Raw genomic sequence first — 26,113 nt, forward strand, 5'->3', positions numbered from 1 at the left:
CAGACAATATGTGCACATGTGGGCCCTGAGCGCCCCTTCCCCAGCCGGGCAGTCCCGGAGAGTGGGCGGGGATTCCGCGATCTCTGACCGCCCAGCCCAGACTACAAGTCCCAGAAGGCTCCGCGGCGGCGGCGGCGGGGTGGGGCGCGCACTACGTGACGCGGCGTGGCGTGGTGCGCCGTGAGTGGGCGGGTCCCCATGAGTCGCTACGTGCTGCCGCTGTCCGTGGCCGGGACCCTACTGGGGGGCGCCGTGTTGCTCCGGTGAGTGGGGACTGCACTCTATGCCCCTTGCGGAGAGGGGAGAGGGTGGAGGAGGACTGAGGGGTCGTGTGACGTCGCCGTGCCACCCCCCCCCCACCTCAGTCTCCTCCTCTGCCCCAGTCTCAGTTTCCCGCTCCATGAAATGGGAGGCGTCCTACACGTGGACATGTGAAACACCGGGGGTCATGACTGCTCCCTTCTCCCGCTGTCACTCCTAGTGCCCTCGGGGTGGGGGTGAGGACTTGGGGGGCGGGACATCGGCCGCCAGGGTTCACGTGCTGCTGCTCGGGGCCCAGGACCGCAGAGAGCGCCCATTTTACAGATGAACCAAGGGAGGCCCGGGAAAGTTGAATGGCGGGATTGGAACCCAGCTCTTCCAGACTTCCCAGATCACCCCACTCTGGCCTTTAGAAAGGGCTAGGGCTTTTTCCACCCCTTCCGAGGTGCCTCCCAAGAACCAGAAGGGAGGGATTACAGCCTAGAACACTGACCACTTATTGAGCACCTTCTGTGTACAAGGCCTCAGTCAGGCCAGGAAAGGATGAAAGGGCTCAGTGAAGCTGGGTGTCCAGAAAGGACAGACACCCGCCTCACTGACCCAACTCTGGACATTTCCTCTCTACCCTACGGCTGGGCCAATGTCAGTTATTGATAGGATGCTAATTCATGGAGATCAAAGCTAACCTGCCCTCTAAAGGTTTGCGTAGTACCTTGCAAGTATTATCTCTTTGGATCTTCACAACCACCTGTGGAGGGTGTCATTTTTACCTGTGAGGAAGCTGAGGCAGACAGAGGGGGAGTGGGATCAACTGTGATTTCATTGACAGAACTTGATGAGGCAACCCCTTCTATCAATGCAAGTTGGTACCTTCTAGTCTCAGAAAATTACTTAGATCCTATTCACCCCATAGAAATCAGAGAAAGAGGCAAAAGGACCCATTTGAACAAAAGAATTTATGGCAGCTCTTTTTGTGGAGGCAGAGAATTGGAAATTGAAGGGATGCCTATCAGATGCGGAATGGTTGAACAAGTGGTGGTACTGTGATAGAACATGATTGTGATGGGGACCAATGAAATACTGGGTTGTAAGTACTATACAGTACTCTTTTTTTTTTTTTAAGTGAGGCAATTGGGGTTAAGTGACTTGCCCAGGGTCACATAGCTAGTAAGTGTTAAGTGTCTGAGGCCAGATTTGAACTCAGGTACTCCTGATTCCAGAGCCAGTGCTCTATCTACTGTGCCACCTAGCTGCCCCTGTACAGTACTCTTACAGTGTACCTGGGGAATACTGTACTGTACTACCTTGGTGCTGTAAGCATTGGACAATACTGTGTTATACAGTACTCTCGTACTGTACTTTGGGAATACTGTACTACCTTGGTGCTGTTAGTATTGGACAATACCGTTGTACCATCCTAGTGAAATATTTTACTGTACTGTAGTACTCTTGTGCTTTAAGAAATGATGAAGGGGACAGTTTCAGAGAAACCTGGGGAGACCTGGATGAACTGAGTCAGAGGGAGGTGAACAGGACCAGGAAAACACTTGCTATAACACTAGCAATGCCATAAAAATAACTTCCTTTGAAAGCCTTGGGAGCTCTTGTGGCTTCTGTAATGGCCCAACCAGGTTCCAGAACACTTGAGGAGGTAGCTGCCCATCTCCTGGCAGATAATGGCCCCAGGTGCAGGTGGACATGGCCATTGTGGGAATTTGTCCGCTTGACTGTATGTTTGTTACAAGGGTTTTGTTTTTCTATTTTTCTTTTGAATTGGAGATGAGAGAAAAAAATAAATGCTTATTCAATGAAAAAGAAAATAGAGTTGCTGAGAGCATTGGTGTCAAACCGAAATAGAAATGGGGCCACTGCACCTTATAAAAGGATTCCTGCTGGTGCATATTGACTTAGAAAACCATCTGTTCACATTATATCTGCTTCGGTGTTTTTAGTTACTTTGTTCTTCATTTCCAAAACTACACCCTAATTTGGTTCACAGACAGCAGCAAACCTGTGTCTGACAGCTCTGGCCTAGAGTATTGAGAGGGTCAGAGGTAGTGTTTGACCTCAGGTCCTCCTGACCCCAAGGCCATTTCAGTACTTTACACCCAGCTGCCTCTCATTCTCATTACTGTTATTGTTATTAATAGGGAGAAACAGCATGTCTTTGCTGTGGATACAGCTAGCTTTTGGTGTCTGGGTTCAAGTCCCACATCTGATGAGTACTAACTGTGTGACCCTGAGCAGTCACTTAACCCCTCTGTACTGTAGGTGACATTCTAAGACTAGAAGTTAGAAGAGAGCTGTTGGCTGGCTTCAGAGGAGCCCATTTCTCTCCTTGGAGTTACTCTGCCCAAGCATGATGATTGTTATCATGATCAGTAACAGAAGAGGGAGCCAAGGGGGCAGCCCAGCTCTCCTCCAGATGGAATCATCATGGGGAAATAATTCAGGAAAAGTCACAGAGAGTCATTTGTCCAGCCCAGTTCAGCACAGGATGACAGACCGGGAGGACAGGGTTGGGCCAGGAGCATACAACATGCCATGAAGAGACTGTGAACAAGGGCAAGAGGAGGTCCCAGGGCATGCCCAGACCCACACCAGGACAGGTGTCAACCAGCAGTTTTATCACTCACTACCCATTTCCAGTTATGGCAGGGCAGAGTAACCCTGCACACAGTGGTTGGGAGGCCCTGAGCTGTATCCTGAGACAGGAGTGAGTTCAGACGCCTAAGAGCAAAGCAGGGGCTCAGTTTCAGCTTTTAGCCCAATCTGAAACCTGCAGTAGAATAGCCAGGGCAGGAATCTTGGGCCTAAGAGAAGCTGATGGCTCTGTCATTCTGACCCAGCTGGCTGATGAGTGGAGTCCAGCAGCAGCCACTCTTTTTTTTTTTTTTTTTTGGAGAGGCAATGAGGATTAAGTGACTTGCCCAGGGTCACACAGCTAGCTGCCCCTAAATATATTTTATTTTATTTTATTTTTCTGGTGTTTTTTTGTTTTTGTTTTTTTTTGGAGGGGGGCGGGCAATGAGGGTTAAGTGATTTGCCCAGGGCCACACAGCTAGCAAGTGTCAGGTGCCTGACGCCAGATTTGAACTCAGCTCCTCCTGAATCCAGGGCTGATCCTTTATCCACTGCACCACCTAGCTGCCCCCAGCAGCCACTCTTGCTCTGATCAAAACCCAGGTCAGACCTTAGACTAGGGAGCAGCAATCAGATTTTGCCCTGGATCAGATCCCCTTAGGAGCTCTGAAAGCTGGCAGGTCCCCAGCCTGTCCCTGAGATCCTGAAATAGCACAACATTTAATACCTCAAGAAAGCAGCCACAGGACCAGCCCAGACATGCCCTCCAGAAGTGTGGCAGAGCCCAGCTCTAACATGAGATATGAAGTCAGAAAGTAGGCAAAAAGAAACAGCAAGCAAATTTTAAAAGAAGAATCCCATCATAAAAAGATATTATGATGACAGGGGCACTCAAGACATAAATCCAGAAGAAGAGAATGGCTCTAAAATATCTGCACAACCTAGGCACAAACAATTAGAATTCCTGGAAGGGATAAAGCAAAGATATTTTTTTTAATATTTTTTCATAAATAGAATGAGAGCTCTGGAAGGGGAAAAAAAACAAAAAACAAAAGAAATATGAGCTGTGGAAAAAAGAATTGGAATTCATCATGGCTCAAGAGGTACAAAGCCCTGCACAAGCCATAAACTCCCTGAAAACTAGAATGGACCAAAGAGAAGTCAGTGAGTGTGGGAGACAAAGAGAAATATAACAAAGTCAAAAGGCTGAAACTATAGAAGAAAATTTTAGGTATCTCATAGCAAAAACAACAGGATCATTGGACTTTCTCGATACCAATAATCAAGAAAAAGAGAGAGCCTAGACTAGTGGGTAAAGAGGAAATAGAAAGAATCTATTGGTCCACTCCTCAAAGAAACCCCCAAATGAAAACTCTAAGGAGTATCATAGCTAAAATCCAGCACTTCCAGCCAGAAAGAAAGAAATCAAGTACTAAGGAGCCACAGTCAGGATCATACAGGATTTAGCAGCCACCATTTTTAAGAAACAGAGAGCTTGGAATATGATATTCCAGAATGCAAATGATTTGGGCTTATAGCCAAGAATAACTTACCCAGCAAAGGTGAGTATAATGCTACAGGGTAAGGAGAAGGGTTGGGGAGGGGGAATGAACCTTCAGTGAAATAGGGGACTTAAGGGGGCACCTAGGTGGCACAGTGGATAAAGCACTGGCCCTGGATTCAGGAGGACCTGAGTTCAAATCTGGCCCCAGACACTTGACACTAGCTGTATCACCCTGAGCAAATCACTTAACCCTCATTGCCCCACAAAAAAGAAAGAAAAGAAATAGGGGACTTAAAATGTTCCCAATATAAAGACCAGAGCAGCATGGCAACTTTGAAGTTCAAACACAGAAGTGAAGAGAAGTGTAAAAAAATAAACATGAATGAACCTGATAAAGGACTTAACAAGGATTACCTGCTTACATTCAAATATGGGGAGATGATACTTGTCCTTTCTGAACCATATCATCATCTGGGGTAATAACAGAAGTCTAATTAGACAAGGTCTTAGAGTGACAGGTTTTCCTAAACTTTTTAAAAAAAATTTGAGTTCCCTATTTTCTCCCTCATTCAAGCCTCTCCCCTCCCCATTGAGAAGGCAAGCAATGTGATATCAGTTTTAGATGTGAAGTCATGCAAAACATTTCCATATTAGTCATGTTGCAACAAAAAAATCAAGAAAAATATAGTAAAAAACTGTTTCAATCTATACTCAGTTCATTAGTTCTTTCTCTGGAAATGAATAGCATTTTTCATCATGTGTCCCTCAGAATTGTCTTGGATCATTGTATTGCTGAGAAGAGCTAAGTCTTTCACAGTTAATCATTCTACAATATTGCTATTACTGTGTACAGTGTTCTACTGGTTCTTGTCATTTCATTTTGTATCAGTTCATGTACATTTTTCTAGGTTTTTCTGAAAGAATCCTGCTCATCATTTCTTACAACACAATAATATTCCACCACAATCATGAACCAAAGCTTGTTTAGCCATTCCCCAATTGATGGGCATCCTCACAATTTCCAGTTCTTAGCCACCATAAATAGAGCAGCTATAAATATATTTGTACAAGTAGGTCCCCTCCCTCTCCCTCCCTGCCCCTTCTCTCTCTCTCTCTCTCTCTCTCTCTCTCTCTCTCTCTCTCTCTCTCTCTGATATACACCTTGCAGGGGGTATTGCTAAATCAAAGGGTATACATACTTTGATTGCACTTTGTACATACTTCCAAATTACTCTTCAGAGTGGTTCGCATTACTGTTCCCGTTTTCCCACATCCCTTCCAGCATTTGTCATTTTCCCTTTATGTCATGTCAGCCAGTTTGGAAGGTGTGAGGTAGGAGCTCAGAGTTGTTTTGATTTGCATTTCTCTAATCAATAGTGATGTAACGAATTTTTCCGTGTGACTTTTGTTAGCTTTGATTCCATCTTCAGCAAACTGCCTGTTGGTATCCGCTGAGATGTCTGAAGGGCCCTTGTTGCTTGCAGCGCTGAGAACAGGCTGTACCTCTCCTCCACAGGGACTCAGTTAGCGGCGGGACCTGCCCCAGCAAAGCCACTATCCATGGGAAGACGGTCATTGTCACGGGGGCCAACACTGGCATTGGGAAGGAGACGGCCCGAGAGTTGGCCCGGAGGGGTAAATTCCCCAGCCCTGAGGGCTCAGTCCTGAATTTCCTCCCAGGGAGAACCCAGGCAGAGTGGAGGGAGGGAGGGAGGGAACCTGGACTCGCACTCAGAATCCTGCCTCAGACCCTTACTAGTAGTTGGGCCCTGGGCAGGTCACTTCATCTCTGTGACTCAGGGTCCCAGGACCCTTTCCAGCTCCAAGTCTTGATGTTCTGATCCAGTGGGGTGATGTGGAAGAGAGACCTGTGGGGTGTGCCTCAGTTTCCTCATCTGTAAAATGAAAAGCTTGGGTTCGGGGTGTCTTTTATTCATCAAATATCAGGATTTCAGGGTTGGAAATTATCGGAGCCCCAGCTAATGGCCTCCCTGAGAAAGTCAGGAAGCCTTTCCTCAAAGGTATTTGTGACAGGGAGCTCACTGTGCCCAACTGCTCATTCCAGGGGGATCAGATCTAATAGCGGATAGCAAAGGATCCCGGGAGGACACGGAGTCACCCTGAGGAAAAATGACCTGCCCAGGGTTACACGGGTGGCACAATTTGAACCCAGGTCCTCCTGACTCCCGCAAGCACCACCTCTCTTTGGAGGCTCTCAGATGCAGCCTTCTGGGGGGAGGGTGACCTTGGATTAGCCCCTTCTTTGTGTGAGAAGGGGGTAGTTGGGTTTGGTGCCCAAGTCCCTTTTCCAGCTCTTGTTTCTATGAGTCCCATTCACTCTTGAGTCACAGTGTGACAGTGAGCTCTGTGCCTCAGTTTCCTTATCTGTAAAATTCAGGTGATCTCCAAAGTCCTTCCTGCTGCTCTGCCTGTGGCCCCATCTCTGGGTGCTCAGGACAAAGTGAGGCCACTCCCGGGGCATCGCTCTGCCCCCCCATCCTGCCTGGGTGCCCCCCCCCCCCCCACCGCGCACTCCAGTCTCCCTTGTGGTTGCTCCCAGGAGGCCGCGTCATCCTGGCCTGTCGGGACTTGGACAAGTGTGAGGCAGCAGCCAAGGAGATCCGAGGGGACACGCTCAACCACCGCGTGGATGCCCGGCCCCTGGACCTGGCCTCTCTGAAGTCCATCCGGGCCTTTGCCAAGAAGATCGTGGAGGGTAGGAAGCCCAGGGGCAGGGGCAGAGACAGGGAAGGGCAGCCTACCGGCCCCGACCCGAGGGAGCTGTGTGACTTGGGCCAAGTTCATCGGCCTCTCTGAGCCTCCCAGCTTCCCCTCCGGAAAGGTGCAGATGCTTTCTGCTCACCTTAAAAGACCAGACAAGGCAGGGCTGCTGGGCCCCATGTTCCTGCCCCTGCCACCCACCTCACAGCTGGACCCCCTCAGCCCACCAGACCCCATCTAGATTGCTGGCCTGGCCTCGGAAGCCTCCTTCTCACTCCCCACTCCACCAGCCCCCTCGATGCCAAGAGGAAGCAGACCCCAGGTCAGAAGGAGAGTGAGATTTGGGATGGGGGCATCAAGTGGCACTCACTTGTGCATCTGCTAAGCATGACACTAGCTGGGGACAGGGAGGAAAGAGGAGGAGACCTGGGTCCCCAGTGCTGGGCACTGAGAACAACAGAAGGAAGAGGTCCCGCCCCCCACCATGCTAGGCCCTCCTTGGGGGAGGAAAGTCAGGCCCGGGCCATGGTTTGGAAAGTGACGGGAGTGATGTCAGTTGGGGGAGGGGGGGTTGGGCCAGGCTGGGTGGGGGGCCAGGGGCGGGAGGAGGCAGGGCTGGATCCGGAGCCCCCGGCCCTTTTCCAGAGGAGGAGCGAGTAGACATTCTGATCAATAATGCTGCCGTGATGAGGTGCCCCCACTGGACCACCGAAGATGGCTTTGAGATGCAGCTGGGGGTCAACCATCTGGGTGAGTGGCAGCCCCGGGCCCCTTCTTAAAAACACTCCCCCCCCCCCCCAGCTCTTAGTGACTCCTGCAGGTTCAAAGGTGACCCGATCTGCCATGTCCCTCACCCAACAGGTCACTTCCTTCTGACCAACCTGCTGCTGGAGAAACTGAAGGCGTCAGGGGCCTCCCGGGTCATCAACGTCTCCTCGCTGGCTCACATAGCGGGCCACATGGATTTCGAGGACCTGAACTGGGAGCGGCGGCCCTATGAGGCCAAGGCTGCCTACTGCCAGAGCAAGCTGGCCGTGGTTCTGTTCACCAGGGAGCTCAGCCGGCGGCTGGAAGGTGAGCCTGGGGTCACCAGAGGAAGAGGCCTGAGCACCCTGAGAAAGGCATGAGGGAGGACAGCGAATCACCCCCTCAGCTCGGGCCCAGGACAGGATGGGCAGGCGGGTGAGCAGAAGCGCTCTCCCTTCCCAAAACCCTCTGAGGGTCACAAAATGCTTCCCCCTTTACAAATTCCAAAGCCTGTACAGCAGACAGTGCCAAGCCTTGATTATCTGCCTGCCATGTGCCAAGCCTCTCCCCAAGGGCCCAGGGCCCCTCCCTCAGAGCCCCTCCCTCTCTCCAACAGGGACTGCAGTCACTGCTAACTCCCTGCACCCAGGGGTGGCCAGCACAGAATTGGGCAGACACACGGGCATGCATCGATCCTCCTTTTCCAGCACGGTCCTCGGTAAGTCCCTCTTCCTTTGGGGAACTAGCAGAGGTTCTGAGGAGCCCCCAGGACACCCCCAGCTAGGGAGGCACCCCTTACTAGTTGGGGGCCCTGACTCGAGTGTCTTCCCCTCTCAGAGCCTGCCACACGGAGGGTGTCATTCAATGTCTCTCTGACTCTGTGTCCCCACCCCAGGCCCCTTCTTCTGGTTGCTAATAAAGACGCCCAAGTTGGCAGCCCAGCCAAGCGTCTACCTGGCCGTGGCTCCAGAGCTTAGCGCGGTCTCAGGCAAGTATTTCAACACCTTCTGGGAGAAGGATCCGGCTCCACAGGCCCAGGATGGTGAGACAGCTCGGAAACTCTGGGTCTACAGCGCTCGGCTCGTGGGGCTGGATGAGGCCGAGGCCCTGAACGCAGGACCACCTGTGAATATCCCTGGCACGCGGAGCTCCTGATCTCGCATCTCAGAACGCTGGGGTCCCCGTCCCCCGAGATCCCTCCTGCCCTGGATGTCGTGCGGGGCCAGCCCCTTCCCCTTCCTCGTCTGAACAGCTGGGGTTAGCTCATCTGTGCCCCCAAGGCCCATCCAGCTCCAGCCTTCTCTGGCTCAGGAGCAGGGTGAAGATCGGGGAGCCCTTCTCAGAGTCGGGGCCACATGCATAAAAGGTGAGGCCCGCACAGGAAGCGATCCACTGGAATACAGATAGTGACACGGTGTTCGGACGACGTCACAGACGCTGGCGCGAGAGCCCCTGCCCCTGCCTCTCGAAGGCTTTCCCGCAGGCCCCTTCCGGGTGGGACCCTCTGAGCTAGGCTGGCAAGACCAGGCCTCTTCACTTCTTGGGGCCCAGCCATGAATGGGTTTTTATTCGGAATGGAAGGAAACACTGGACTTCGGTTGAGTTAGTGAAAATAAAGCTCCAGTTTTTTCCCCCAAATCAGACTCCCTGAAATCCATCTGTGGGCCCCCAGATTATAGATTAAGGCCCCTTGGGCTAGGCTTTCAAAGAGCCTTGGTCTAGGAAGGTGGGAAACTAAGTCATGCCAAAGATGAAATAAGCCACAGCCTCCCTTTGAGGATGGACTGACAGCTGGCCTAGACAGAGCTCAGCCCCTTGGTCCTGGTGGCTGGCCCCAAGGGACTCCCACGTTTGCTTACTGGCCCAGTGCAGGTGCCCACATCAGTGACTGCCCAGATTCCCTCCTCCTGGCCTGGGGGTCTCTAGCACACTCAATTCTCCCTCCCAGGTGTCCACTACCCTTTCTCAGTTAACTCCCTTGAATATACCTGAATCAGCAGCACTGGGGTCTGACCCCCTCCCATACCCAGTGACTCCTGGTGCCTTTGTGGGCATCCTGGACAACAGCTGTTGGAGAGTCCAGAGTCAGCCTCGGGCTTGACGTTCTGTACAAGTAGGCAGGACCCAGGGGAGGAGGGCTGGGATCAGACCTGGCTCTGCCTTCCCTGCTCTGGGCACCTGAGGCCACCTCTCCAGCCTGCCTGTAAATAGCCCCCCACCCAGCCGCCCCGCCGACCAGGGCTTGGCCAGCTTCAGCCCCAACGCCCTCCCCCACTCTAGGCAGCTCATCCTCAGGAGGCCCTCCCTTGGCCCGAGCTCTGAAGCGGGCAGAGACACCCCACTTATCAGATGGGCAGATAGTGCAGACGTGCTGGCTGCAAGTCAGGAGCCAAGAGGAAGGACCTCAGCCGATTGAGTAAAACCATTGCCCAAATCCACAGAGCTCATGGGATTCCAGACACGGAGCTGGAAGACCTTGGGAAGCCAAGATAGGAAGAGAAGAGGGGAGAAAGAATGTCCTCCACCAGGGCTTAAAAATCCATTGCCAGAAAATAAACAAACAGATTAACTAATGAATGAATGAATGAACAAATAAACAAATCAAAAAAAAAAAACCCCACATTGCTAGAAGTGGAGTATGGGAGAGGGATGTATCAGAAGACAACTGTCTGAAAAAGATCTGGGGGGCTCAGTGGACCACAAGCCCACCAGGAGTTCAAAGACAATGTTGTTTGTTCTTCATTCCAGAAGAGGGCCATGACGGGAGGTGGTGTCATGACTTACTCTGAATTGGGTTTAAGTGAGGGAGGGTGTGCAAGGTCACCAACCTTACTCTCCTCCAGAGCCATCCGGGTCCAGTGGCAAGATATAGATCAGGATGACTGGAGATGGCCCCAGATGCTTGAGGCAATTGGGGTGAAGTGACTTGCCCAGGGTCACACAACTAGGAAGTGTCTGAGGTGCGATTTGAATTCAGATCCTCCCAGCTGCCCCAGAGACAAGGTGACGTGAGGGCTAAAAACGAGAGCTGCCAGGCCTGGCATTCAGGACCACCTGCCCAGAGGGTCAGGTTGTGAGGCAGCTCAAGGCCCCATTCAAGTCCAACTTCATTTTACAAAATGGGAAACTGAGGTCCAGAGAGGAGACACTGAAGGCCTTTCCCAAGGTTCCATGGCAAGTCAGTGGCACAGCTCAGCCTAGGATCCAGTTGGCTCATTGCCTCCTCACATACCTTCACCTTGTGGTGGGGGAAACTGAGGCTCAGCATGGGGAAGGGCCACCCACAGCAAGCCCAGGCCGGGCCCTGTCCACAGTAAGGCCAAGAAGAGCCCTCCCCTGGGCCCCTCCCTGGAGTCGGGCCCGCTGAGTTCCTGGTGCAGATCCTGTCGGGCAGTCACTTCCCTCTCTGGGTCTCTGTCAAGAAAGGGGGCTGGGCAAGACAGGGAGGAGAGAAGGTGATGGCAGCTCGACTGTGCCAGGCACTGGCCTAAGCGCTTCACAGTTATCTCCTTGGAGCCTTCTAATAGCCCCGGGATGGAAATATTCTTAGTATCAGCATCTTACAAATGAGGAAACTGAGGCAGACCGGTGAAGTGACCTGCCCAGGGTCCCACAGCTAGGACGTTTCTGAGGCCTGACTGTCCACTGAGAAAGTGGGAGGGGGACAGAGGGTGTGTGGGCTCAGGGGGCCCCAGAGTCTGCTCCACGAGCAAGGACCGTGACCCACATCCTTCTCCTTGATCATCACGGTCACCAGCCCCTGCCCTTCTTCCCTCTGTCCACACATGGGCCAGACTGGCCGCCACCCCGGGGCTCCCTCCCTGTGAACAAACAGGGTCAGCCTTGGCATTCCCTGCCCACGGCCTCTCCTGAGCTGGCCCGGCCGGTTCCTCTGATCTCCACCCTGCTCCCAGCCTTACCCCGCCCCCACCCAGCTCTGGCTAACAGGGGACCCAGACTGGGGCTGAAGGTGGGGGAGGGGCCAGCGGGGTCTGGTTAATAATAATCCTGGGAGACCCCTCCTTCAGAAGGCCTTCTAGGAGGGGGACCTCACTACTTACCAAACAAGGCGGCCCCCTTCCACGTTGGGGCAGCTCTTGTTACACACACACACACACACACACACACACACACAAGCATTTCCCACCTGCTGTGTTGTGCTGGGCACCAGGTATGGAAGGAGAAAGGAAAGCAGACCTCAACAGGGGGATGAGCTAAGCAAGTGTCACCCAGTGCAGGGCACAGGACGGGACGGGAGGGCCATCTTCCTTTTTTTTAAATCATGAAAGTATTTTATTATTTTCCAGTTACATGTAAAGATAGTTTTCAACATTTGTTTTTATAAGATTTCTAGTTCCAAATGTTCTCCCTCCCCCCTCCTCAAGACAGAAGGCAATCTGATATAGGTAGTCACATTAAACATTTCTGCAATAGTCAAAGTAGAATCAGAACAAAAAGGAAACACCTCAAAAAAGAAAAAAAACAACAAAAAAAGTAGAAACAGTACGGTTCAATCTGCATCCAGATTCCATAGTTCTTTTTTTTTTAAATAGTTTTTTTTTGGGGGGGGGGGAGGTGGGACAATGAGGGTTAAGTGACTTGCCCAGGATCACACAGCTAGTAAGTGCCAAGTGTCTGAGGCCAGATTTGAACTCAGGTCCTCCTGAATCCAGGTCCTGTGCTTTATCCACTGCGCCACCTAGCTGCACCCCCCCCCCAGTTCTTTTTTCTGGATGTGGAGAACATTTTCCATCATGAGTCCTTTGGAATTGTCTTGGATCATTGTATTGCTGAGAAGAGCTAGGTCTATTACAATGAATCATCACACAATGTTGCTGTTCATGTGTACAAAGTTCTACTGGTTCTGCTCACTTCACTCAGCATCAGTTCACTTAAGTCTTTCCAGATTTTTCTGAAATCTGTCCATCATTCTTTATAGCACAAGAATATTCCATTACATTCATATACCACAACTTATTCAGCCATTCCCCAATCGATGGGCATTCCCTTGATTTCCAATTCTTTGTCACCACAGAGAGCTGCTATAAATATTTTTGTGTATGTGGGTCCTTTTCCCTTTTTGATGATCTTTTTGGGATATAGACCTAATAGTGGTACTGCTGGGTCAAAGGGTATGCACAGTTTATAGCTTAGAAGAGCTGTCTTCTGGGAGTAAAGAGGGAGTCACTGAGGGTTCTTGAGCAGAGGAGTCAACTGTGCTTTTGGCTTGAAGAAAAAGAGAGAAAACCGAGAGTTGAGTTGTGGTGCCCCAGTGCTTGGGGCAATGCCTGGCATACAGTTTGCGCTTCATACAAACTGGTTTCTCTGCTTCTCATTTCATCTTTCCAACCTGGCGAGCTGGCTGTCCCCTGACCTCTGCCCCCTGCCTGGCCACACCATACCTCTGCACTCCACAGTCCCGGGGTCACCTCCTACCCATCCTGTCCCCTGGACTCTTCCGCAGAAGGGAAGTGAGCATGGCGGGACGGGCACTCTTCTAGGTTTGTCTTTGCACGGCCAGCACAGAGCCCTGGGCCAGACACACATACACACACACACACACACACACACACACACACACACACACACACACACACACACACTACGTGCTTATTGAACTCCTGCCCCTTTCTCGCCTCTCAGAAGTCCCTGCCCCTCTCTGAACCTCAGTTTCCCCCTCTGTAAAATCATCCTATCTCCCATTTCCTCACTACCCGAAGGTTCCCCAAACCCGCTTCTCTCAACCTCCTTGGGAGGGCAGGAGGTCCTGGCTTATCGGGCCCTTTTCCCAGATAAGGAGTCGGGCTGAGCGAGGAACAGAGACTTGCCTGGGCGCCTGGCCCAGCCATGGTGACAAAGCTGGACCTGGACCCCAGAGCTCTGGGCACTGCCCTGAGCCCAGAAAGGAGCAGGGTGGGACTTCACCACCTCTAAGCCTCCTCCCAGGTCCGAGGCCCCGGAGTGGTAGGCGGTAATGGCAGCTCAGATGCCCGGGTTCGTCTCCCAGACTGAGGTCTTTCCACCTCAGGTGTACCTGGAGAGACCGGGCATGTGTGGCGGGGGTGGGGAGGGAGGAGAGCAGGGGAGGAGGAGGAAGCAGGGACTGACTGGCTGAGGGAGCAGCAGGGAGGGGGAGAGAGCTCAGTTTCGGTCACACCCAAGGCCAACCACAGGCTTTGGGGCCCCCTGAGGAGCCCTCCCTTCCACTGTTCCCAGGGCTCTCCTTCCAAAGACCCAGGCATCCAGGTCCCCAGTCCCCACCTCTCTTAAGGACCAGGCTCCAGAGCTCCAGCTATCACTGCTTAGGGGTTCCAGCTCCACCTCCCAGAGCCACGCCCGCCAGGTGAAGGCTTAGGTATGTGGGGAGAGGTGGGGCACCTGGGTTCTCTCTCTCCCCGGGACTGGGGCCTAGGCCAGCAGTGACCAGGGAGGCTCCTTTCAGGCTCCTTCTCCCGGACACAGCTGAGGTGAACCCCGAGACAGGGAGCCCAGCATCCCGCTCCCCACCAACCCTCGCCAGACCAGGCCCCCTAGGGCACCCAGGTATTGCCCAACTCCTGTTTCTAGGGAGCCAGGTGTAGACTCCCAGTCCCCACCTGCTCAGGGACCCGGACCAAGGTGCTCCCTAATCCCAGGATCCTTGGGGGTAAGGAATGAAGGTGGGCTGGTTACTGGATCCTTAGGTCCCAGTGTCTCCCACCTAAGGCCTCTCCTCTCCCCAGGCTGGGAGCCCAAACTCCTGGATTGGTATCAAGATGAGCAGCTCGGCAGGGTGAGTGTCCCCCAGAGCTCTCTGATTCCCGTGGGGCGGGGAACCTCCTGGCCCCCCCATCTTCCTTCCCTCCTCTCTCCCCTCCACATCCCCATCCCTTCTGTCTCCCGGTTCCACCACTTGATGCAGAGCCCTGGGTAGGGGGGAGGGGTGCCAGAGATGCTCCACCCAGTGACCCTCTGACCCCCCTCCCCAGGCCCATTGCAGCCCCCAAACCCAGCGCCAAGTCCATCTATGGTGAGTCAGGGGCTGCTGTGCTGGGGAGGAGACCCCACTGGTGGGCCAGGCTTGGGAGCTCAGGATACTCGCTCAGGTCCCCGCTGGGTGGTGGGCCAGGGGCCTAGTCCTTGGCCTTGGTTGTTAAAGGAACTCTCCGGAAACTTCCCCCCTCCCAATGACAGTGCCTTGGGGTCGCTCAGGCCGAGGGGGGAGGCGGTGAAGTGGATTGAGAGGTGGAAGGCCCGAGTCCCAATACCAGCCCTGCCCCCTCACAGCCTAGGAGATTCCATTTTCTCTCTGGGCCTCAGTTTTCTTGTCTATAAAATAGGGAGAGGGTGGTCTAGCAGCCTCTGTGGGTGCCTACCACCTCTAAGGCCCCCTTCGGGTCACTGGCAGAGAAGGAAGGATTCTGAGAAAGGGGGTCCGAGCTTAGCTGGCAGGGGAGGGGGGAGGGGACACCCTTCCCTCAGCCTCCCTCTTTCTGGCCCCCAGAGCAGAGGAAGAAATATTCCACAGTGGTCCTGGCGGACGTGTCCCAGTATGCGGTCAACGTGAGTTCTGTGGGCCTGGGCAGAGGGAGGGGGGACGGGGGGGGACGGGGCAGACGGGACCCTGGGCCTCACCTGCCTTGCCCCCACCCCCAGCACCTGGTGACCTTCTGCTTGGGGGAGGAGGATGGGGTCCACACCGTGGAAGATGCCTCCAGGAAGCTGTCGGCCATGGATGCCCAGGGCCGGATCTGGGCCCAGGAGATGCTGCTGCAGGTGTCCGCCGGGCATGTGAGGCTTCTGGATATGGACTCCAAGGTCAGGAGATGGGTGGGCTGCAGAGAGGAGGGAGGGGGCAGTGCCGGGCAGGCTTCCTCCCTCTGGGCAGGTGGGCAGGAGGACCTCAAAGCACCTTTCTGTCTCTGGGCGAGGGGCAGGAGAGACACAATGAACAGAATGTGCTGGGGGAGCTCTGAGACAGGCACCCCAAAGGTGGGGCAGACTCCCTAAGAGATCCTGCCTGCATCCCTCCCCCCACCCTCCATGGCCTCCCCCAGGACGAGCTGGAGTCCTACGCCTTGAGCGCCATTCTTCGATGTGAGGCTGTGTTCCCCCCAGGACAGACCCGCTCCCTCCTCCTCCTGGTGTGTCAGGAGCCTGACCGTCCCCAGCCCGACGTCCACTACTTCCAGGGCCTCCGTGTTGGGGTAAGAAGGGTGCTGGACCCCAGCTCTGGCAGGGACAGTGAAGATGGTCCCCGGCTGGCCCGTGGGATCCAGGGAAGGCGCTAGAAGGGGAGATGCAAGATGCTCTCAGGGCTGGGCTGGGGGCACTAGGGAGAGGATGCAGGGGGAAGGTGCCCCTGCTGAGGGCTCAAACCCCGTCCCCCAAGAGGCCCAAGTGTCTTGGAAGTACTGGGAGGATCTGAGGAAGACCAACCCAAAGACGGACACAAGGGAGCTCAGAGGAGGGAAATGGGGGGGGGGGAGGAGAGAGAGACAGAGAGGAGGAAAGAGGGAGAAAGGGAGAGGGGAGACCAAGAGAGGGAGACAAAGGATTGAGGAGGCGAGAGGGGAGAAAACAAGACAGGACAGAGGAGAGACACAGAGGGGGAGACAGGGAGAGAAAGCACAATGGGGATGGAGAAGAAGAAAGGAAAACTGGAGACAGAGAAGACAGAGAGAAGGGAGGGTGAAGCAGGGAGGTCACCAAAGGGAGGGAGATGAACCAAGGGGGCAAATGAGGAGAAAGGGGAAAACGAAAGGGAAGAGAAAGGGGGCAAAGTGAGGGAGACGGGGAGGGAGGGGTTGGAGGAAGAGGAGGACGGCTGGGCTCTGGGCATCTCCTATGTGGGCCCCTGAGGAGGGGACTCAGGGGGACCCAAGGCAGGACTCCGGGAAGGAGGACGAGGGACGGGGGAGGGGCTCATCCCCCACATCGCCTTCCTCGGCAGGCCGAGCTGATCCGAGAGGACATTCATGGAGCCCTGCAAGCCCAGCGGTCAGGCAGCGGAGATCGGCGGGCGGCTGCCCTCAGGTGGGGGGGGGGAGCATGGCATGGGATGGGGGGCAGAGGGACTGTGAGCTGACCCCAGCCATCCCCTATCTTCACCCCACCCCTCAGGGCCACACAGGAGGAGCTGAAGCGCACACCCAGCCCGGGGCCTGGAGACACCCCCTTCCAACGGCGGCCTTCCACTCGAGTGGCCATTGCCCCCCGGGAACGCCTGGTGGGATCACGGGCCAAGGAAGAGGCAGCCGTCCCCGAGGAGGAGGAAGGTGAAGGCTCAGGCAGGTCCCGTTTGAAGGAAAAGGGAAGAGATGGACAGACTTCCCTTAGGGAGCCCCTCTCCCATGTGGGCCTCTTCCCTGGGGAGTCCCCAGTCAAAGACAGGAGACACAGCCCAGCCCACAGGGAACCAGTCTGACCAGGGAAACAGGAGACACCCAGAGGTGCAAAGATGCTTAGGAAGTGAGACACTCATATCTGTGTGAGTGTGTGCTGTGTATGAGTGTGTAGGTGTGGGTGTTGTGTTGTGTGTTGTGAGTTTGTGTATGTGTGTGATGTGTCTGTGTGACTGTGTGGGTGGGTATGAGTATATGTGTGTCTGTGTGTGTTGTGTGTATGTGTTTGATGTGTCTGTGTGTGTGACTATGTGGGTATGTATGCCTGTGTGTGAGTGTGTGTTGTGTGTATATGTGTGATGTGTCTCTGTGTGACTGTGGGTGGGTGTGAGTATGTGTGTGCGAGTGTGTGTTGTGTGTATGTGTTCAATGTGTCTGTGTGTGTTGTGTGTCTGTGTGTGATGTGTCTCTGTGTGTGAGTGTGTGTTGTGTGTCTGTGTGTGATGTGTTCTGTGTGTGACTGTGTGAGTATTTGTGTCTCTGTATGTGAGCGTGTGTTGTGTGTATGTGTGATGTGTCTCTGTGTGTGACTGTGTGGGTGGGTGTGAGTATGTGTGTGTCTGTGTGAGTGTGTGTTGTGTGCATGTGTGCAATGTGTCTGTGTGTGTTGTGTGTGAGTGTGTGATGTGTGTCTGTGTGATGTGTCTGTGTGTGAGTGTGTGGGTGGGTGTGAGTATGTGTGTGTCTGTGTGTTATGTGCATGTGTGATGTGTCTCTGTGTATGACTGTGTGGGTGGGTGTGAGTATGTGTGTGTCTGTGTGTGAGTGTGTGTTGTGTGCATGTGTGATGTGTCTCTGTGTGTGACTGTGTGGGTGGGTGTGAGTATGTGTGTGCCTGTGTGTGTGAGTGTGTTGTGTGTATGTGTTCAATGTGTGTGGGTATGTGTGTCTGTGTGTCAGTGTGTGATGTGTGTCTGTGTGTGATGTGTGTCTGTGTGATGTGTCTCTGTGTGTGAGTGTGTGGGTGGGTGTGAGTATGTGTGTGTCTGTGTGTGAGTGTGTGTTGTGTGCATGTGTGATGTGTCTCTGTGTGTGACTGTGTGGGTGGGTGTGAGTATGTGTGTGTCTGTGTGTGAGTGTGTGTTGTGTGCATGTGTGCGATGTGCCTGTGTGTGTTGTGTGTGAGTATGAGTGTGTCCCAGAGCAGAGGGAAGGCAGCGGTGCTGGGCAGCTCTGAGTCCTGCCTCCCTCCTAGGCACCCAGAGGCCGACCCTGGAGCTGGCCAGTCTGGAAGCTGAGCGGAACGTGGTGAGTGGCCTGGGGAGGAAGAGACGCCCCAAGGCGACAAGCGGGGACCCCCTCCCAGGCTTCACCCTCTCCTCTGTGGCCTCACAGGACATCTTGAACCACATCCTGGATGATGTCGAGAGCTTCGTAGCCAAGCTGCAGAAGTCGGCGGAGGCCTCTAGGGTCTTGGAACACAGAGAGCGGGGCCGCAGGGCCCGCCGGAGAGCCGCGGGAGGTGAGGAGGGCAGGGAGGGGGGCAGGGAGGGGGGTCCCCTTCTCCAGTCCCGCAGCGCACACGCGTGTGCACGCACACACACATATCAGACGGGCATCTCAAGGGGCGGGGCTTCGCACTCTCTGTTCTTCCAAAGGCGAACTGAGGCTCCAGTTCTATCCGTGACACATTAGCTTTTTACCATCTAGGAGAATGATGAGATAGATTTGTAAAGCGCTTAGCACAAGGCCAAGCGCATAGTAGATGGGCACTTAGGATGAAAACCACTTTCCGCGGTTGCTTTAGGTGCAAAGAAGTCCTGCTGGGGAGAAACAGGGAGACAGTTAGTGTGGTTTGGGTTGGCTTGGCTCCTTCCCAACCAACACCCACCACACGGAACACAGCCACAGACCTGGAGGCCACAGGCCTATTCAGAGCAAACAACAGTCGTTGGGGAAGTCCCACAGATCGCAGGCGAGGACGGCACACAGTCAGGGTTTTTTGTCAGAGCTCACCTGCGAAGTCACCTCTTAGTGTCTCTGAGGGTGCCCGTGCTGGAAATCAAGGGACTTGTCGAGGCCAACTGTCCCGTAGTGCTCCTGGCCATGCAGAGGCTGGACCTCACCTCTTCCCTTTCCCCTCTACTCTAAATCCTTCTTCTCTCTCTCTCTCTCTCCCCTTTTTCTGTCCCTACCTCTGTCTCTCTCCTTTCCTCTCCTCTCCCCCCAAAGTCTCCCTGGCAATCAGGAGTCACATCTCTATATTCTAGTTACAGATGGGGAAACTGAGGCCCAGAAAGGCCAGAATTTGTCTAAGGCAGGACAAGGAGCTGACTGGTTACCCAGGGCTCTTTCTACCACACCATGATTCTTCCCCTCCTCTCCCTGTCTCCCCCTCCCCATTTCTCCCTCAGAGGGGCTCCTGACCCTTCGGGCAAAGCCTCCCACAGAGGAGGAGTACACGGACATTCTGCAGAAGATCAAGTATTCCTTCAGCCTGCTGGTGAGACACCCACCCGGACTCCCCCTGATCCCTGGGGGTCGGTTCCCTCCACCCCTGATCCCCCAGGGCTGGATTCACCCCATTCCCTGGGGAGGGGCATGCTATCCCAGGCACCCTCCACCAGCCATGTCCTCAGAGAACCTCTTCTCCCCCCATCCCCTAGGCCCGCCTCCGATCCAACATCACAGACCCCTCTGCCCCGGAGCTGCTGCACTTCCTGCTGGGTCCCCTGCAGATGGTAAGGGGTGCTGGTCAGAGCTCAGGGGGGATTTTTGAAGGGGGTGTCCAAAGAGACAGGTGGGCCGAGACGGGGGAGGGGCAGACTGGGGCATTCCCTCTGATCCCCTGCTAGGTAGTGGACACATCTGGAGGCCCTAGCCTGGCCCAGGCTGTGCAGCAGCCTCGTCTGACCGGAGAGGCCGTGGCTCTGCTGAAAGAGACTCTGACAGCGCGAGAAGCTCAGCTCTGGACTTCTCTGGGAGACTCTTGGACCAAGTCCCGGTACTTGAGGGGGGGGGACGGGGGACTGGGGGGAGGGCTGTGGGGAAGGAGATTCCCCTGGAAAGGCCTCTCTACGGTGCTTTAAGGCACTGGGCAGATGTTATCGCATTTGAGCTTTACAAACACCCTGTGAAGGTATGATTGTCATACCCACTTTACAGAGGAGGAAACTGAGGCAGGCAGCAGTTATGTGGCTTTGGTGACTCTCCTCTCTCTCTGTCACCCACAGGCTTGAGCTCCCTCCTGAGGAAGGCACCCCCTACGCTCCAGTCTTCTACAGTGGCTGGGAACCAACCCCCACCACCCCCGGGGGCCAGCCCTGGGAGGACCCTGTGGAGGGGCAGCACAGACATGAGAGGCGACGGTGGCAGGTGAGCCCTTGCCTCCTCTCGTGGGCCTCAGGCCCCCAGGATAAGGGGAGAACTCCCCCCAGCAACCTCCAAGCCCTCTGCCAGTCTCATCAAGGAGCCCAGGCTGGGTATGGGGAGTCCTGGGTTCCAGGCCAAGCAGCTAAGCCTCCACCCTGACTTTGACACTGTGATGGAAAGAGCCCTGGGATTGAGGTTCCGTGGTCCTCAGAAGGGTCCCTGGGCAGGTACAGGGCAGGGAGGGACTAGGAAGGAGCAGTGACCCTTCTCTTCTCCCTCCCAGCAATCGGCCCCACAGATGGAGGTCAATGGGTGAGTCTGAGATGGGCTCTGGGTGTGGGGAGAGAAGGAAGTGGGGGGCCGGCATGGATGGAGCCCCTGGGAGGGATGGGATCTGGGATGAGAGGGGAATCCCGGAGGCTCTAAACACCTGTCTCTGTCTCTCTGTGTCTGTCTCTGACTGTATCTCTCTGTGTCTGTGTCTTCCTTTCTGGTCTGGGGCGGGAGGGATGAAGGTGGGTGAGGTGGTGAGAGGGTGGGATGAGGGGGATAGGCTGGGGGAAGGGGGAGGGGCACAGACACAGGCACAAATGAATGGGGACATTGGACTGGGGACACAGGCAGAGATGGAGTTGGGTGGGAGGGTGTCGGGGCAGACGAGACTGACTCAGAAATGGAGACAGTCACAGAGACAGGCAGCGACGCAGAGACACACACATCGAGACACGTGCAGAGGCTCAGGGATATATTATCCATAGAGGGAAGAGAGCCAGGATGAGATGGAAGTCCAGCTGTTGAGAGAAGGGGTCTGGGGAAGCCGTGGCTGGGCCAGGGGAAGGAGATCAGGGTGCCGGGGTCTCAGAGGAAGGTCTGGGTCAGTGAAGAATCAGCTTCAGGGAGTGGAGAGCCAAGGGATCAGGGTGCTGGGGCTCACAGGGTAGAGGGGTGCAGAACCTGGGCTCCTGGGCAGGAATCATGGGAGCAAGGGAAACAGGGAAATCAAAGATAAGGGGAAGACTGCGCAATGGAGGGGGCAGAAGCAGGCTCTGCAGGGACTGGACCCCGGAGCTGTCAGCCCTGAACAGGGAGGGGCCGAGGCCCTGAAGACCCCCCTCCCTTGCACAGGTAGGACTGGGGGCCCTAGGCCCCAGCCTTTCCCCTGCCCCACCCAGCCCCGGACACACATACCCACTAGTCTCCACATCTGCTGCCTCTGCTCCCCCCTCCTCTCTCTCCTTTCTTCTCTCCATCTCTCCCCCCGCCTCTATCTCGCCTTCATTTCTCTCTTCCCCTACCTTTCCATCTCTCTCTCTCTCTCTCTCTCTCTCTCTCTCTCTCTCTCTCTCTCTGGTTCTCTCTCTGCCTCTGTCTCTGTCTGTTTCTGCCTCTGTCTCTGTCTCTCTGGCTCTGGCTGGCTGGCTCTGGTTCTGGCTCTCTCTCTGTCTCTCTGTGGGTCTTTCTCTGTGTCTCTGGCTCTGTCTGTCTCTGGCTCTGTCTGTCTCTTTGTCTCTCTCCTCTTTCCTTTCTTCTCTCCATCTCTCTCCCCCCTCTCTCCCTCTCCCTCTGTCTCTCTTTCCCTCTCTCTTTTATTTCTCCTCCTCCCCTACACCTCTCTCTCTCTCTCTCTCTCTCTCTCTCTCTCTCTCTCTCTCTCTCTCTCTCTCTCTCTCTCTCTCTCTCTGTCTCTCTGTGGCTCTCCCTCTGTCTCTGGCTCTCTGTCTCTGGCTCTCTCTGGCTCTTTGTCTCTCTCCTCTCTCCTTTATTCTCTCCATCTCTCTCCCCCTCTTTCTTCCCCTCTCTCCCCGCCTCCTCTCTCTCCCCAGTCTCTACCTCTGTCACTGTTTGCCTCTCTATCTCTGCTTGTCTGTGTCTCACATTTTCTGGGGCTCTGTGTCAGGCTAGTCTTCCTTCTCCTGGCCCTCCCCCACCTATTCCCAGCTTCTCTGACCCCCTCTGCTTTCCCCCCACCCTCTCCTCCCATATGCACCTGCCCCCTCTTCCTCGAGTGAGGCAGCTTCCCTCTGACACCTTCCCCCACAACCCCTCTCAGTCACACAGAACCAGACCCAGAGCTGGAGCCTGGGCCAGGGCTGGAGCCGGAGCCCGAGCCGAGGGTCCCGGGGAAGTGGGTTCTCTGTAACTACGACTTCCAGGCCCGGAATGGCAGTGAGCTCTCTGTCCATCGAGGAGACCTACTGGAGGTGACCAGAACCTGGGGCTTGGGGGCGGCGGGGAGATCAGAGAGCTAAGACGCAGAGACAGAAAGGGACGGGTGGAGGCCAAGAAGCCATGCCCTCCACTTCCTCCCAGTACCAGGCACTGGGAGAAGTCTGGGCCTCCCTTCTGGGGACAGCCAGCCCCCTCCATCCCCCTCCATCCCCCTGCATCCCCCTGCATCTCCCCTGCATCCCCCCTCCATCCCCGCTCCATCCCGGCTACATCGAGCCTCCAGCCAGCCCTGGCTCCCATCATCACCATCCTCCCCGCTCCCCCTCCACTGGCTTCTCCATGGAGCTTTGAAAGGGGTCCTCCCTTGGGCTCTCACTCTGCTGGCTTCAGATCCATCCACCCAGCTCGGACCTCCCTTCCCCACTGAATGTCTCCCCTTCTTCCCTCTCCGCCGAACCTCAACCTGCCCTTCCTCTGGACTCACTGGGTATCTGTCCTTCGGGTCAGCCCCCGTCCTCTCTAACTCTCCTCTCTTCCTCTCTCCTCAGCGGCCAAGTCTTATTTCTACCTAAACATCTCTCAGTGAGTCATCTCCTCCTCCTGCAGGGTTAGCACCAGCTCTGAGCTAGTCTCTCCTTGCAATGCTTCTCCTAGGCTTCCTCTCCCCTAAAGCCATCAGTGGCTCCCCACGGCTACAAGGTCTTCCCACCCTTCCATTTCCTGTACTCTGTGGTCCAGCGAAACCCTCCCCCCCCCCCCCCGCCACTGCCCCTTTTCTTCTCCCTCAATCTGCTCTCTAGGCTCTCTCCCCATCTGGCCCTCCAAAAGGTGCCCAGGACCCTGAACACCTGAAGGAGCTAGCAAAGTAGTAACGAAGGACTAGAGACGTTGGGGACTCCTCTAGAACTCTGAGCCTTTGTCTCCCCACTCCCCAGGTCCTAGATGATGCCCGGAAATGGTGGAAGCTTCGAGACCTTGAGGGACAGCAGGGTTACGTCCCCTACAACATTCTCACCCCACACCCCGGGCCCCCAAGCCGAAAACCCAGCCCCGCCAGGGCACTGGTGAGCAGGGGGAGGGGGAGGGAACCTGGGTCCCTGAAGGGGTGAGGTTGAAGGTTTGGCGTGCAGGAGAGCTCCCCCCCATACACTTAACTTCCCTGTCCCCCCAGGAACAGAACACCCCTCCCCCACCCCTGGCCCCAGCCCCTCCCAGGCCCCGCTGGGGCAGCACGGACAGCCTAGACCTGGACGCTGGGGAGAAGGGTATGTGGCTGGCAGGGGGGTGGGCACTTCAGAGGTCTCTCCACTGCTGTCACAGAGTCTTCCCAGAAGGCCCTGTTCTGGGAGCCTCCGTGTCTGTGACTTCGCCCATCTCCCTCTGGGCCTGTCTCTGCACATCTCTTGCATCTACTCTCTAGGTCTGTCGTGGGGGTGGGGGAGGGGCCTCACCATTCCTCCCCCTGCCCCCACCCGGGCAGACCTTGGTCTCAGACTTTAGCTTCTGCTCCAGGAGCACTCTGATTGGGGGGGGGGGGGCAAAACAGAGGGAAGGAGAGGTCCGAGGCTCTGCTCCCAGCCTGGACTGTGTCTTGTCTCCGAGCAGCACTCGCCCATCTCTCTGTCTCTCTCTCTCTCCCTCCCTCCTTCCCTCCCTCTCTCTCCAGGCTTTCCAGCCTCTCTTGGGACATGGTTACCTGTCACCTCTCATTGTCTTTGGGTCTTGCCTCTCTCTGCTGTGTCTCTGTCATTCTCCCTATATGAGGCTCCGGGTCCTCTGTGGACAGGTCCTGGACTTGGAGACAGAAGAGCCTAGTGCTGGAAACCATCTCTGGTGCTTCCTAACCATGTGACCTTGGATAAATCACTTACCCCCTCTGACCTTTGTAACCCCCCCCCAACCAACACACACACACACACACACACACACACACACACACAGGGTCCTGAAAGTGCTATGCAGATTGTGAGGTCACTTTTCGCATCCTGCCCATTTTGCAGATTAGGGACCTGAGGCTCAGAGAGTGATTTACCCAAGGTCACACGGGCCACACAGTGGCCGAGGCAGCATTCTGTGGCTCTCCCTTTTCGAGTATCCGTGACTCAGTGGTCCAGGGCCTTCCGGCATCGAGGGGAGAGGGCGGTTTCGGAGGAGGGAGAGGGGAGGGTGCGGGCCTGGGTCCTGGGGGTCCCCCAGCCCTGCCTTCCTCTCTCCCCCACCACGACATCCTGCAGAGAAGTTCACGTACATGCTGAGCGTTAACGAGGAGCTGCAGGCCCGGCTGGCCCAGGGTCCCCGGAGCTCCAGCCGAGCGCCCGGCACGGTCCGCCTGGCCTCAGAGCCCCCGCTCAGCCCCCGCTCCCCAGCCCCCCAAGTCCGAGCTTGGCTACAGGCCAAGGGCTTTAGCCCAGGGTGAGTGCCCGCGGCGGGAAGCTTGGGGCGCTGGGGGCTGGTGTAGGGGCATTAGCTTATCTGAAGCTTCCTGGGACCTGAGTCTGTGTAGGGACCGGGCCGCCAGGTCTGGCGCTGGGGTACCGGGGGGGGGGGGGGGTGGGGCTCAGGACTCCCAAGGACTTCTTAGGACGTCCGCGGGGTGGAGACGGCTGGGGGCTCAAGATGCCCGGGTTCTTGTGCCGAGACTGCCTAAGGCGGACAGGGGTCGGGGGTGTTCTGAGGGGCCGAGGGGCCGCCTGACCAGCTCCGCCCCTCCCTCGTCCCCGTGCTAGGACCGTGAGTGCTCTGGGGGTCCTCACTGGCGCCCAGCTCTTCTCTCTAAAGAAGGACGAGCTGCAGGCAGTGAGCCCAGAGGAGGGTGCCCGGGTTTACAGCCAAGTCACCGTGCACCGAGCCATGCTGGAGGTGAGTCGGAAATGGATGCGGGGGTCCCCGAGGAGCGAGGGGGCAGAGCTCCTGATGCCGGGGTCCTCGAGGGGGGGCGGGGCAGAGCTCCTGATGCCGGGGTCCTCAGCTGTCTCCCCTTTTTCTCCTGAGGACTCGGAGAAGTTGTCGGAGTTGGAAGCGGTGATGGAGAAGCAGAAACGGAAGGTGGAAGGGGAGGCGGGCGGGGACGCTCCGTGACCTGCCCTCTCGCACCCACCCCCCCAGTCCCCACTCAGGGGCACCCAGAGCCCCGCCTCCCAGCCGAACCCGACAGCTCCTCCTCTTCTCTCCCGGCCTCCGCCCGCAGGCTCCGCCCAGCACGCCCCTGATTGGCTGAGGCGGGAAGGGCGGGGCCACCGAGCCGGGACTAAATAAAACGCGTTGTGTCTCCCGAGCGTGTTGCTCCTTGTTGTCCCCTTTGTCGCAGCTCAGCGCCCCGCAACCCCCCGGCTCTCGGACCTCACTCTTTTCTTCCGTGGCCTGCCCTGGGTCTACCCCGCCTCCTTCTCAGTGCCAAGCCCCCCCCCCCCAACTCAGCAAGTGTTTGAGCGAA

The 26,113-nt window shown here is 55.8% G+C and overlaps 2 protein-coding genes across 2 annotated transcripts; both read left to right on the forward strand.

The window, feature by feature from the left end:
• Nucleotides 1-108: 108 nt before the first annotated feature.
• RDH13 (retinol dehydrogenase 13) lies at nt 109-9,039 on the forward strand. Its single transcript, XM_043994329.1, has 7 exons — nt 109-263; nt 5,865-5,983; nt 6,909-7,064; nt 7,715-7,819; nt 7,931-8,143; nt 8,433-8,534; nt 8,712-9,039. The coding sequence occupies exons 1-7, from the start codon at nt 199-201 to the stop codon at nt 8,969-8,971; spliced, it is 1,020 nt and encodes a 339-aa protein (XP_043850264.1). The 5' UTR covers nt 109-198; the 3' UTR covers nt 8,972-9,039.
• A 5,218-nt stretch (nt 9,040-14,257) lies between these two features.
• EPS8L1 (EPS8 like 1) lies at nt 14,258-25,935 on the forward strand. Its single transcript, XM_043995681.1, has 21 exons — nt 14,258-14,359; nt 14,539-14,588; nt 14,785-14,825; nt 15,300-15,358; nt 15,452-15,613; nt 15,853-16,002; nt 16,749-16,831; nt 16,919-17,073; nt 18,395-18,447; nt 18,535-18,661; nt 19,554-19,642; nt 19,806-19,880; nt 19,995-20,143; nt 20,373-20,514; nt 20,795-20,823; nt 22,562-22,712; nt 23,616-23,744; nt 23,852-23,945; nt 24,915-25,092; nt 25,407-25,539; nt 25,672-25,935. The coding sequence occupies exons 2-21, from the start codon at nt 14,572-14,574 to the stop codon at nt 25,756-25,758; spliced, it is 2,103 nt and encodes a 700-aa protein (XP_043851616.1). The 5' UTR covers nt 14,258-14,359; nt 14,539-14,571; the 3' UTR covers nt 25,759-25,935.
• Nucleotides 25,936-26,113: the final 178 nt, after the last annotated feature.

This window comes from Dromiciops gliroides, chromosome 3 (genome assembly GCF_019393635.1).
Source record: "Dromiciops gliroides isolate mDroGli1 chromosome 3, mDroGli1.pri, whole genome shotgun sequence".
Taxonomy (NCBI): domain Eukaryota; kingdom Metazoa; phylum Chordata; class Mammalia; order Microbiotheria; family Microbiotheriidae; genus Dromiciops; species Dromiciops gliroides.

Coding starts and splice junctions, on each gene's coding strand:
- RDH13 (XM_043994329.1), top strand. CDS start 199: ATGAGTCGCTACGTGCTGCCGCTGTCCGTGGCCGGGACCCTACTGGGG. Junction 7,820..7,930: donor GCTGGGGGTCAACCATCTGG/GTGAGTGGCAGC, acceptor CTCACCCAACAG/GTCACTTCCTTCTGACCAAC. Junction 8,144..8,432: donor GCTCAGCCGGCGGCTGGAAG/GTGAGCCTGGGG, acceptor TCTCTCCAACAG/GGACTGCAGTCACTGCTAAC.
- EPS8L1 (XM_043995681.1), top strand. Junction 15,614..15,852: donor TTCTGGATATGGACTCCAAG/GTCAGGAGATGG, acceptor GGCCTCCCCCAG/GACGAGCTGGAGTCCTACGC. Junction 25,540..25,671: donor TGCACCGAGCCATGCTGGAG/GTGAGTCGGAAA, acceptor TTTTCTCCTGAG/GACTCGGAGAAGTTGTCGGA.